We start from the raw sequence: 13,112 nt of genomic DNA on the forward strand, positions 1-13,112 counted from the left end.
AGTAGCAAAGCAGGGAGAGGCAGCTAAATGGCACAGTGGATAGTGAGCCAGGCTTAGAGTCCTCTTCCTTGATTTACATCTGACCTTGCTTCTGACTAATAGATTATAGATTATGTTAAACCCCTAAAGATTCATTAACTTCTTCCCAACAACTCTATATTAGACATCATTCATTAGTTTATTTACATATTTATATTTTCAGTTTGTACATTAGCTATGTATGACCCTGGGTAAGTTACTTAACCCTGTTTGCCTCAGTTTCCTCATATTTAAAATGAAGTGAAGAAGGAAATGGCAAATCACTCCATCATCTTTGCTAAGAAAACCCTAAATGGGGTTACAAAGAATCAGGTACAGCTGGAAAATGACTAGAATAAAGCAGAGGGAAATACTATCAACTATAAAGAACAGAAAAGACCTCATGTAAAAAGTAGCCCTTGGATCTTGAAGACAACTAGATCTTCTGAGAGACAGAAGTAAGGAGAGAGTACATTTCAGATGTGGGGGCAACCCCATGCAAGAAGGCAGAGAAACACATGGAAGGAAGAGTCTGTCCTTGGCTCTCCGGGATTCTGTAAACTCCAGGCCTTTCAGGGTCCTGATGACCCTGATAGAGATTCCACTATCATATACCTCTTTTCCTGCCTATTCATAACAGTACATAGAGGAAATTTATTAATCAGTATCAAAGGAAGTGTATGGTGACAGGGCCAGGGAGTTAAAAAAAATGAATGTATAGTGTAAATTGCACAAGTTACAAAGATTCTAATGGTATACTAGAGGCTCTCAACATATAACACTCCCACCCTCTTTTTACTTTGTATTTTAACTTAGTTTTAAGATTCAGCTAGGGCTTTTAGTCCTCACCTGGAACCTTCTTCATTTTTCAGATAGGTAAGCTGGAAGTCTGGGGCATATAACTCAACTATTTTTCCCCCTTGTTTGACCACAAACAGGAATACCTTTCCCATACCTTTCCAAAGGCTAAGTCTTTGGAAAGTACTCTCTCCCCACCCCAAACTGTGCAATAAAGGATGCTTCTTCCTCTGTACTCCAAATTCTATTGAATTTAGCCTCAGTTTATACTTCACCTTTCATGCTGCCACTCCAATTTTGGAAATCGTTCTTTTGCTTTACTCTTTCAACTGACCAGCCCTCTGAAACATATTCAATTCCTCATATCTACCTATGCCAGTGTCTTGCAAATTTTATTTTTATTATATCTTTACTGTTTGCTGACTCCTTCTCTAAAGGAAATGATTCACCTAGTTCTAAAATTTTGAGTTCCCAGAAATCCTTCATACAGCCAATACTTAAAGAATAATCAATTAAAGAGCACTGGCCATGGAGTCAGGAGTACCTAAGTTCAAATCCAGCCTCAGACACTTAATGATTACCTAGCTGTGTGGCCGTGGGCAAGCCACTTAATGCCATTGCCTTGCAAAAACTTTAAAAAAAAAGGAATAATCAGTTTAGTATAATTCTTTAACTGGAAGGATCAAAATTTAAATCTAGCATAAACTACAATTAAATTTTTCATCTTTGGATGAAGAGTTGGGTTAATATATTTGGACATATCCTGAATAGTTCATTGCAGGATTTGACTTGTATTTATGGACAAATTACCTCTTGAGATCACTAACGACTTCTAAGAGAATTGGCTATACTACACCACCTCCATTCTATGTTTTCTTGAAGGGCCCCATTTCCTTTTTTTTTTTTCAGGGACTCCAAACATTTTTCTCCAATTACATGCAAATATAGTTTTCAACATTCATCCTTTTGCAAGCTTTTGAGTTCCACATTTCTCTACTATCCTCCCTTCTCATCCCTCCCCATGGCATCAACATTCTGATATGGGTTGTATATATACAATCATGTTTCACATATTTCCATATTAGTCATGTTGTGAAAGAAGAATTAGAATGGGGGGGAGAAAGTAAAAGTAAAAGTTTTCAAAAAATGAAAATAGTGTGTATGCTTTGTTCTGCAATCAGAATCCATAGTTCTCTCTGGATGTGGATGGCATTTTCCTTAAAGGTCTCTCAGGATTGTCCTTGATCACTGAACTGCTGAGAGGAATTGCATTGATTATAGTTGATTAATTCACAATGTTGCTATTGGTCAACTCAGAATGTTGCTACTATGTAATGATCTCCCGGTTATGCTTAATTCACTCAGCATTAGTTTATGAAAGTCTTTCCAGGCTTTTCTGAAGTCTGACCATTCATGATTTCTTATGGATCAGTAAGAACTTCATAACATTCATGTACCACAGCTTGTTCAGCCATTCCCCAGTTGATGGACATCCCCTCAATTTCTAACTTTTTGTCACTATAAAAAGAGCTGTGATATTTTGTACATATGATCTTTTCCCCTTTTTTATGATCTCTTTGGGATATAGACCTAATATTGGTATTGCTAGATCCGAGTGTTTTATTGTCTTTTGGGCATAGTTCCAAATTGCTCTTCAGAATGGTTGGATCAGTTTATAACTCTTATCAACAGTGCATTAAGTGTCCCAGTTTTCCCACATCCTCTCCAAAAATTATCATTTTGGCCTATCTGAGAGGTATGAGGTAGTATCTCAGAGTTGTTTTAATTTGCATTTCTCTAATCAGTAATGATTTGGAGGATTTTTCATGAATATAGTTTTAATTTCTTCATCTGAAAACTGTTCCTATCCTATGACGGTTTATCAGTTGGTGAATGACTTGTATTCTTATAAATTTGACTCAGTTCTCTATAATTTAGAAATTAGTCCTTTATAAGAAACACTAGCTCTGGAAAAATTGTTTCCCAGCTTTCTGCATTCCTTCTAATTGCTGTTGCATTGATTTGTGCAATAATGTTTTAATTTAATATTATTGAAATTATCCATTTTGCAATTTATAATGTTCTCTATCTCTTCCTTGGTGATAAACTTCTCTCCTTTCCATAGATCTGACAGACTACTCCTTGTTCTCCTAATTGGCTTATGATATCACCCTTTCTGTCTAAATCATATACCCATATACCCATGACCTTATCTTGGTATGGGATATGAGATGTGGATCCATGCCTAGTTTTTCCCCATTCTGTTTTCCAGTTTTCCCAGCAGTTTTTGTCAAATAGTGAATTCTTATCCCAGAAGCTAGTCTTTTGTTTATCAAGCAGCAGATTACCATAGTCCTTTACTACTGTTTAATTTATTCCACCGATCTATTTCTCTATTAGCCAGTTCCAAACAGTTTTGTTGACTGCTGCTTTGTAATATAGTTTTAGCCCATATACTTTTAGCATAAGAAAATATTCTAATACAATAGCAGTTCCAGGTATCTGATATATTTCAACAGAGAATCTATCCAGAAATGGTCAAAAAGGGCAATTTAACATTCCTATTAGCACAGATAGCTAAGTATTCAAGATATTTGGGAGCAAGGGAATATAGGGTTCTATTTTTGTCCTAGGCCTGGGATTTTGTAGGCATAGGAAACTTTAAGGAAGAAATCTCCCTTTATTAAAACAAATTGACACCTATTCTACAATCTACATTTTTAGATTTAATATATTCATGCATATGACACATGTATACATATACAGTGCCAAGACCTCTAGAACTAACTCATTCTAGCATTCATTACTATCCACCTCACCACATTCAGAATTACCACTTTGATCCTGTCATAAATACTCCCCTAAATGAGATTTTAAGTCCTATTTAAGTCGTTGACAAAACACTTAAACAGATATTTAAGTGTTGACAAAACATGGTGGAGGTAAATGTGGTTCATATTTGAATCTATATTGCAATAGAATTGAAAAATCCAAGATGCTTTGGGTATGTTTTGTTTTAAAACTGTAATTATTAAGAAGAGATAATTTTACATTTCTCAAAAAAAATAGAAGTTTATAACAATAGGAAACTTGACAAATGTTTAGTAAGAAAGACAAGTTGAACCACACACCAGTTTCGTTTCCCTGGGAGAGAGCTATTGTGCTAAGTCATCTAATATTTGCCAAGTACCCAGAAAGTACTCAATTTCAGTTCCATTCAGATTATACACAAAAAGAAATGAAGTTATGCTCTTAACCTGTGAATTTAGTCTTAGGCAGTAAGACATACATGGGCTAAAGTTTTTATTGTCAATTTATATTTCTTTGCAAGCCTGTTTTGAGGACTCTAATTTAGAGTGGGTAGAGAATCCATTTTCTACTTCTACTTATTCTGAATCATACTTGAAAATATAATATTGAAATAGCTTGGGGATTTTTTTTCAGGGGGAAAGATGTGGACAGGAAAGGATTAAAAATAAATCTTTTTAGCTGTATTGACTAAAATTCTTTCTTACATACATCAAAAGATGTTATCTTTATAACTCCCAGACTGAAAGAATAAAATTTGGTTTACCATTCAAAGAGTGTGCTTGATTATCTGCTCTTCATTATTGCTGAAGATAGAATAAGAGTTCTATTATACCAAAATGTTTAGGATTGATTTCTTTTTAGATGTTAAAATTAGAAAGAGGGCTCTAGAGAAGTTATGCGTTGTATTTACTCAGGAACTGCAAAGTTCATCAGATATAGTATTTTTGTATAACTCTTATTAAGCATTTTCTCTTTTCAACCCCTCACATAATTTCTAATTATGCTCCTCTATGATTTAGAAATTACTATTGTTTTTTCATTGTTCTCTGATTTTTCATTTTCAGCCAGTGGTTGTTGAGTTTTAACCATACTCTCTCCCCTTGTGTAAAAAAACCTTCCCTTTCCTTTTATAACTCAGTATCACCACCTCGTGATTAGATTTCCAGAAAAATTGGAACTAGGGTGGCTAGGTAGCCCAGTGGATAGAGCACCGGCCCTGGAGTCAGGAGTACCTGAGTTCTAATCTGGCCTCAGACACTTAATAATTACTTAGCTGTGTGGCCTTGGGCAAGCCACTTAACCACATTTGCCTTGCAAAACCCTTTAAAAAAAAGGAAAAGAAAAGAGAATTAATAAACTGAGAGGCAATGGTGTCTGACCTATTAGTGCAAGAAAAGCTAAAGTGCCAGAGGAGAACATACAAAACTGTGTGGCTGAATATAAAATACATGAAGGGGAGTAGTTGAACAAGGGAGACTTTGAATCCAAAGTTAGAAATTTATACTTTATTCTGGAGATCCACTGAAAGGCTTTAAGTTGAGGAAAGACAGGATTTTTTTAATTGAAATTCTATTTTTCGAATTACATGTTATAGTTTTTCAAAATTCATCCATTTGCAAATTTGAGTTATACATTTTTCTATCACACTCCCTTTCTAGAAGTTGTTCGTGTATGTTTATGTTTAATATATTTACATATTGATTATTTTGTGTGTGTAAGAGTAATTACAACTAAGGGAAAAGAAAGAAGACTGATAGAAAAGAAAAACAGAAATTTTAAAAAAGTGAACATGATATGTATTCAGATGATCACATGATCATAGTGACTTGTTAGGTAAATTATTGAAATAGCTCTGGGGGGAATGAATTGAAGAAGGGATAGATTAAATGCATGAAAGACCCATTTTGGTGAGATACTTTGTTGCAATAGGAGTAGAGAGGAAAAGCTAGACATGGAAGAATGTAGAAGTAGAATCAAAGGATTTGTAAATTGGTTAGCTAAGTGTAAGGGAGAGGGGACAACTAAAGATGACTGCAAGGACCTAAACCTGAGAGGCTGTTGCCATTAGCCTAAACAGAAAAGTCAGGGGAAAGAATAGATTTAGGAGAGACGTGATAAGAACTATTTTAAACATGCTGAACATATCCCAGTAGAGACATCCAACCAGCAACTGTAATAAATGTATTGTTTCTAGTACTCTAGGGACATGTTAGTTGATACAGATTTGGAAGTCTTCTGCATAATACTATACATAAAGCCATGGGAGTGTAGGAGATAACCAAGGAAAACACTTTACAGTAAAGGGGAGATTTGAAGAGGGTCTAGGACAAAACCCTTGAGAACATACATATTTATAGGACAAGAAGATGACAGAGGAGTGAAGGTAGTGAGGATGAGGACAAAAACCATACCCGGTGTTGGTATTGGGAAGCCAGATTAGTGATATTGAAAATGTTCATTGGCATGCTTTGAGGAAAAGCAGTTCTCTCTGAATATAGCATTAGTTCAGTTTGCTAAAGGGTTTTTAAGAGTAAGAGGGGAAGAACATAAAGTTTATTAAAGTGAAATATCTGTAGTCTAAATCATTTTTTATAGTTAAATAAGCTTATGTAATGCTTAGGAAATTTTTTTGAAATCTTTTAATAGAATTTATCTAGTAAAATATTTTAATTTCTCTAGTAGTATTAATTTATCATAAGAGAGAATGTAATTTTACAGATAGCCTTCAAAAATTTTTTTTCAATTTTTTAAAATTTAAGGCAGTGGGTTTAAGTGATTTGCCCAAGGTCACACAGCTAGGCAATTATTAAGTGTCTGAGATCAGGCCAATGCTCTATCCACTGCACTAACTAGCTGCCCCTAGCCTTAAAGTCTAAATCACATTATATTACATTAGTCTATCAAGCATTAATTTTTTTCTCTCAATTCAGGATACTGCAGATATCAGAAAACAGTTTCCTTTATTAGAAGGAGATATCAAGATTCCAGAATTCTTTGAAAAGGAACAATTCTTTTCTAGTGTCTTTCGTATCAGTTCACCAGGAATTCAGCTTTGGACTCACTATGATGTAGGTATGAAACACAAATAAGAAATCTAAAGCTAATGGCAACCCAATATGGTACACTGTGTACAAATTTGTGTAGTTAATTCATTGCTTTACTAGATGTTCCTGATCTGATGATTCCTACCCTAAAAATGAATAAATATATCATTTTTTAAATTTGGTAGTACTGAATGGGAACACGGTGCAATAGTTTTGCAATAGGTCTTAAGTCACTTAAAATTTCTCCAGTAATAAAGGATTAGAATTTCCTGTCTCTTTATCACTGTTTTAAATTCAGTATAAATTTCTCAGATAAATTATAGCAGATTAAAATCTAGATTGCCATTTTTCGTGTAGTCAGGTTTTTGTGTGTCATAGTATTTGATGGCTTTGTCTTTATGTAGTTTCTGATTATTGCAATGTACTTATGAACTTATTTCAATTCTTTATAGCTAGATGAAATCTTTACCTGAATGTAAAAGGCAATGTATTTAAATTTGAAGCAAATAAAGTTATACATTGCCTTTTATATAGTCAGGTAAAGATTTTGTTACAAATTGCATAATTAAAACACTTATAGGTGGAATGGTTAGATAGAGATAATATATATTATTTGTATTGTGGGTTTCTCTTATTGGTTTAAAAAAATTCTTTATTGCGGAAATCATTTTGCATGTTAGCATTTCTAATAATTCACATCCAAAAAGTAGTAACTTGGATCGACAGGAAACTGCAAATCAGTTTAATAATTGCACTGATGAATTTTCCAGATTGATTTCATATAGAAGGAATGTTGAAATCCTAGTTAAACATACTTGAAGAAATTAAAAGCAGATTGCCTATATATAAAATGACTTACCAAAAAACCGACTTGCTTTCTACTCAACATTCTTTGAGTTGGTCACCCCTATTTTGCCTCCTTAGGTAGGTAGATATTTTTCATAAAGAGAACAACCAAGTCCACAAAGAAGTTGGCTAAGTTCTATATTATAGGTCACCCTAAGTCTTTTTATAGGCCATTGCTTTTTTTTTTCACTAGAACACTATACAGATGGCTATAGTCCTGAATTCAAATTCACATGTACTGGTTTTGTTAAATTGGGATATCAACTAAGAATTTTTTGAAGTATGCATAAAAGAGAAGAACTTTGGCCTAAAGACTACTACTTGCAATGAATTCTTAATTTGATTCATGAAACCCTGTTAAACCCAGATTTTTATATTAATTTTTTGCATTCTAACAAATTCCCTTATTGATTTAGGTTATGGATAATTTCTTAATCCAAGTGACAGGAAAAAAACGTGTGGTGTTATTCAGTCCTCGAGATGCCCAGTATTTGTATTTATCAGGTATGTATTCTATTATACTTCAAGCCAACATTTTTGCTGTTGTGTTTATTCAGTTATATTTCTTTAGTGATCTGAATCTACATTTCAACAGAAAGAAATTTGGAGCTTCTAATTATAATTCATTGTATTCTCTTTTGTGTAAGAGTCTTTGTATAATGATAGACTATATGAAGTACTAGATTATTGGATTCATACTTTAATTATGTTACATCAGTTTCAGTGGATATAATGACAGGGTAGGTCAATGAAAATTGTCTTAGGTTTCAGCAGAATAGCAATTGTTCTCCTGACGTGAACATAATAATTGCACAATGTAGTAGCGACTGCATTTTCAAATTTTGTATTGGTGATTGCTTTAAGATGAAAAAACCCACAAATTTGTTAAATCTGTATTCTCTTTTTTGCAACTTTTCAGGTACTAAATCAGAGGTGCTGAATCTGGATAACCCAGATTTGAATAAATATCCACTATTTTTTAAAGCCAGAAGGTTTGAATGTGTCCTTGAAGCAGGAGATGTATTATTCATTCCTGGTAGGATTTTTACAATTCACTAACATGATATTTTGTAAACACTATACCTTGTCCATCACTCTTGGTATGCATTTAACACAAAATTATTCTCATTTTTTGAGAAACTAGTTTAATTTCAATGTATCTAACTAAAATTATTTCATATAGAGTAGCAGGTTGGTAAAACTAGGAGGAAAAGCTTTAGTCAAAGAACATGAATACTTCCCTTATATTTATAATGTTGGTCTTTTCTAAGCATAACTTCCTGTTACCTTTAGCGTGCAATAAACAGGCTTTAATTTTAAAATCCATACCATCCCCATTAGTAATATAATCTAATGGCATCTATAATTAATCCTAAAAATTTTTAAATCAAAAATTACTACTCAAAATTGTCTTTTATATGAACTATATGTACACGTATGTATATTTGTATATTCAGTAATACTAAAAGTTTAAGGCTTCATGTTCCTTAACAAGTTAGTATGTTAACTTTCACTTGGCAAAACTTCTATTGCATAATTTCCTTAATATTCACAATATAATTTAAGAAAAAAAATTTCCCTTTATTTTGAACATTGAATTGACTAATTTTTGTTTCTTATTTTCTGCTTTTTATAGCTTTTGGTGTAGAAGTGTTGTTATTGTGCTTTTTAAAAAGATCACTTGAGGGTAAATTTCTTCTACACTCAATTTCATACTGTTAAAAGTTTATCAAAATTATTTTTATAATTGTAATTGTTAGGATATTGCTGTAGCATTTTTATAGCACTTTAATGCTGAAAGTTTTATTGGGTAAAGGAGCAGGCTGCTAAAAATGCTTTAGTCATAAGATTGTAATGAAATTTCATTCATTCTCTCCACCCCACAAATTTTGCTTTACCATTGATTTTTATTTTAAATGATCTCAAAGCAGTGCAATTATAATTGCAACAGAAATATAAAAACTGAAGATATATTATATGCAAATTTACCCATGTTACAAAAACCAAATTATAGCTGAAACAGGAACTCTTTGAGAACAAAAGGATATTACTGTACTCAATCTGAGGCCAGAGATACTCCTCAAATAATGGAAATATCCTATGAAAAGAGCTTTTGATGTGGTTGCAAGACTGGAGAAATATAAACAAGTAACATAAACCACAGGCCCAAATTCCAGAACTACAAAACAAATATAACTTTATTATGCCTTTCAAGTTAAAAGGAAAATTTGGCTTTTGCCAGAGGTTTGGAAAGTAAGGACTGTGCTATTGACACTTTAAATTGGTTGGCATTCCACAAAAGTTAACGTGATTCTATTGAAGGCTGTGAGTGTGCTAACGAAGGAAGCTTGATATGGGAATTATTTCTTACATTGGCTACATTCAATTTGTGATATTTCACTGACATTTTGTTTTTTTTTTTTTTCAACTGCAAGTATATTTTTAACCTATCTTTTTTAAAATTTTCTCCAGCTTTATGGTTCCATAATGTGATTTCAGAAGAGTTTGGAGTAGGAGTGAATGTTTTTTGGAAGCACCTTTCTTCTGAGTGCTATGATAAGACAGACACCTATGGAAACAAAGATCCTATTGCAGCCTTAAGAGCTATACAGATTTTGGACAGAGCCTTGAAAACACTTGATGAACTACCAGAGGAATATAAGGATTTCTATGCACGGCGAATGGTCTTACGAATTCAAGACAAAGCATTTAGCTCTAACTATGAATAGATAATGCAATAAAAACAAACTTTGGAAAATTCATTACATTATACAGAAGTATTAAAAATTACTTTTGAAAAATTTTTAAAGATTCACTATTCTTTTTAAAAAGTCCCCATTTAAGGGGCAGCTAGGTGGTGTAGTGGATAAAGCACCGGCCCTGGAGTCAGGAGTACCTGAGTTCAAATCCGGTCTCAGACACTTAATAATTATCTAGCTGTGTGGCCTTGGGCAAGCCACTTAACCCCGTTTGCCTTACAAAAAAAAACCTTAAAAAAAAGTCCCAGTTTATTGAAATAACTGTCAGGTATTGTTAAATTGTGTTAAGAATGATTGAAGGGATTTAAGCAAATTTTATCAGAGTTGATTATGTAATTTGGGTCTAACTCAGGGCAAGCATCCAATGAGAGGTTAATGTCTCTTCTACCTATAATTGTTTAGGGAATACTTCTCTGTCATCTCTTGCCATGCTGAGATACAGAGCAGCCTAACTTACAAAAGTAAATATGCTTGGGAAAAGAAAAAATTGTAATATCGCAAATTCCAATATAAATGAAAATATTCTATTCATTACCATGGAAGCTATCACTTCGGGTTTAGACAAATACATTCTTTCAGGTATAATCTGTTTTTAATTATAGAGACACATTTGAGAAGAATTCATGCACTTTTGTGTTGTGTAGTATTAGGTAAGGTTAGTAAAGAGCAGAGGGGCAGCTAGGTAATGCAGTGGATAGTGCATCAACCTTAAGAGGAGGACCTGAGTTCAAATTTGGCCTCAATTACCTAGCTGTGTGATTTTGCCTTAAAAACATTTTTTAAAAAAATAGAAATAAGGAAAGCAGTTACAGATTTGGGGGATTGTTTTTGCAGTTCATTCTACTCTGCCAAAGGTAGGTATAAACTTTTTGATTACAACTCACCTCCCCGCTTTCATCTATTCCCATTCCTTCAAATCTACATCTCTGGCTGATGGATTTTTGAGCAGTTTCCTTACTGTCTTAATGAATTAGCAGATTATTCTTCCTTTTTGATAAGATATTAGAAACTATTTTTCCCCCAGATAGGACCCAGTTATGTTTTTCTAGAAACGTGGTATGCCAAATTGAACATGTGAAATTTTAAAAAAAAAACTTAATTTTTAGTTCACAGGGTTATAACTTGGAGACCAGGTGGAATTAATGAAAGATAATTATCTTCAAAAGTCAAGTTGTATACAAGTAATGCAGTATACTGCTCCCTCAGCTGCTCGTTTCTGATCCCTGATTTTGAAATCTATGACTCAGGGGCAGGTAGATAGCAAACCTGAATTCAGATCCAGCCTCCCACACTTAATTATCTGGCTGTGTGTGACCTTGGGCAAGTCACTTAATCCCATTGCTTTAAACAAAAAAAACCCCATGACTAAGTTGGCTCCTAGCTATCTTCATTCCTAAATATTGGTTTTATTAATCCAGCTCCAGGATTCACTGCAACTACATTTCTCTAAGTCACCTTCTTTGGGAAGTACTCTTGAAAATTTCCTTTATTATGAATATATTTAGCATTTAATGGTTATATAGGAGGAGCAACTTTTAATCCAAATTAAGTCCATAAGAATGCCACTGAGAAAGGATAACCATTCTGCATGTGTTTGGGCCATGTAATACAGTGGGTAGAGCACCAGGCCTGGAGATAGGAAGATTCATCTTTGAGTTCAAATCTGGTCTCAGAAACTCATTAGCTGTGTGACCCTGAACAAGTCACTTAACCCTGTTTGCTTCCGTTTCCTCTTCTGTAAAGTGAACTGGAGAAGGAAATGGCAAACCACTCCAAATGGGGTCACAAAGAGTTGGATGCACCTGAAACAAATGAACAACAACAAAAAAAGCATTCATTATGAAAACAATTTCTACTCAGGAATAGTCTAACCATATTGTAGTTAGGAAATGGATGAACTCTATTTATTTTAGGGGGGGGGTTTGCAAGGCAAACGGGGTTAAGTGGCTTGCCCAAGGCCATACAGCTAGGTAATCATTAAGTGTCTGAGACTGGATTTGAACCCAGGTATTCCTGACTCCAGGGCCGGTGCTTTATCCACTATGCCAACCTAGCCGCCCCGGATGAACTTAATTTAAAAAAAAAATTTTCAGTAAGGAAATTAGTGTAAAAAGGGAGAACTTGCATAGCAACTTTCTGATTTTCCTATATATCTTTTTGCCTTGCAAATCATAAAGCATCCAGGATTACATCCAAGACATTGAAGCTAGTATATTCATGTATTAACCAAAACTAAATATGGCTCTTCTCTTTTCAAAGAAAAAAATTTATTATTTTTAGTATTAATTTCTTTCCTATGAAACATGACTCAAATTGACCCAAGCACCTTCATTTACTTGTTGGGTCTGGTTAGTCAATTATTCAACAAGCCTTTCTAAATTTTCCTTTTACAGATGAAATATTTGAGCTCAAGTATAATTTTATAGCTGACAAAAATGAATCCCAGAAAGGGACTAGTTCAGAGCACCTAAATTCCTGGTTCTATACTACTCACTTTCATGGAGGTGTGAAAACAAGTTATTTTTTTACATCTTTTTAATAATTCTTAGCAAGTACAGGTTGAAGGAGCTTTACCTTTGAGCTATTTTCTCACCCAAAATTGCCAGTAAACTGAAACAAAGGGACAGATAACCTAGGGAGGAATACAAGAAAGTTGGAGCTATGATAGAGCAAATGCTCCCCCTACATTAGTAAAGAAATGTCAGGTATATTGTCCTGTTAACTATCAGAGTCCATGTCTCAGGGTCCATCAAAAGTAGCAGTCATCCAAGATCAAAGCAGTAAAAATTAAATCTGGCTCCATCAATGAACTTTTTTTCTATAGTTATTACCGTCC

General features: G+C 33.8%; 1 protein-coding gene across 1 annotated transcript in view; it reads left to right on the plus strand.

Annotated features, from left to right (window-relative positions):
* TYW5 (tRNA-yW synthesizing protein 5) overlaps positions 1–10,320 on the plus strand; it is a 26,710-nt gene extending 16,390 nt beyond the window's left edge. The window contains exons 5-8 of the mRNA XM_074215378.1: positions 6,558–6,695; positions 7,934–8,021; positions 8,437–8,553; positions 9,990–10,320. Coding sequence (XP_074071479.1) covers positions 6,558–6,695; positions 7,934–8,021; positions 8,437–8,553; positions 9,990–10,246 — 600 coding nt within the window. The 3' untranslated portion in view covers positions 10,247–10,320. The remainder of the gene's footprint in view (positions 1–6,557; positions 6,696–7,933; positions 8,022–8,436; positions 8,554–9,989) is intronic.
* Positions 10,321–13,112: the final 2,792 nt, after the last annotated feature.

This window comes from Macrotis lagotis, chromosome 1, assembly GCF_037893015.1.
Source record: "Macrotis lagotis isolate mMagLag1 chromosome 1, bilby.v1.9.chrom.fasta, whole genome shotgun sequence".
Taxonomy (NCBI): Eukaryota; Metazoa; Chordata; class Mammalia; order Peramelemorphia; family Peramelidae; genus Macrotis; species Macrotis lagotis.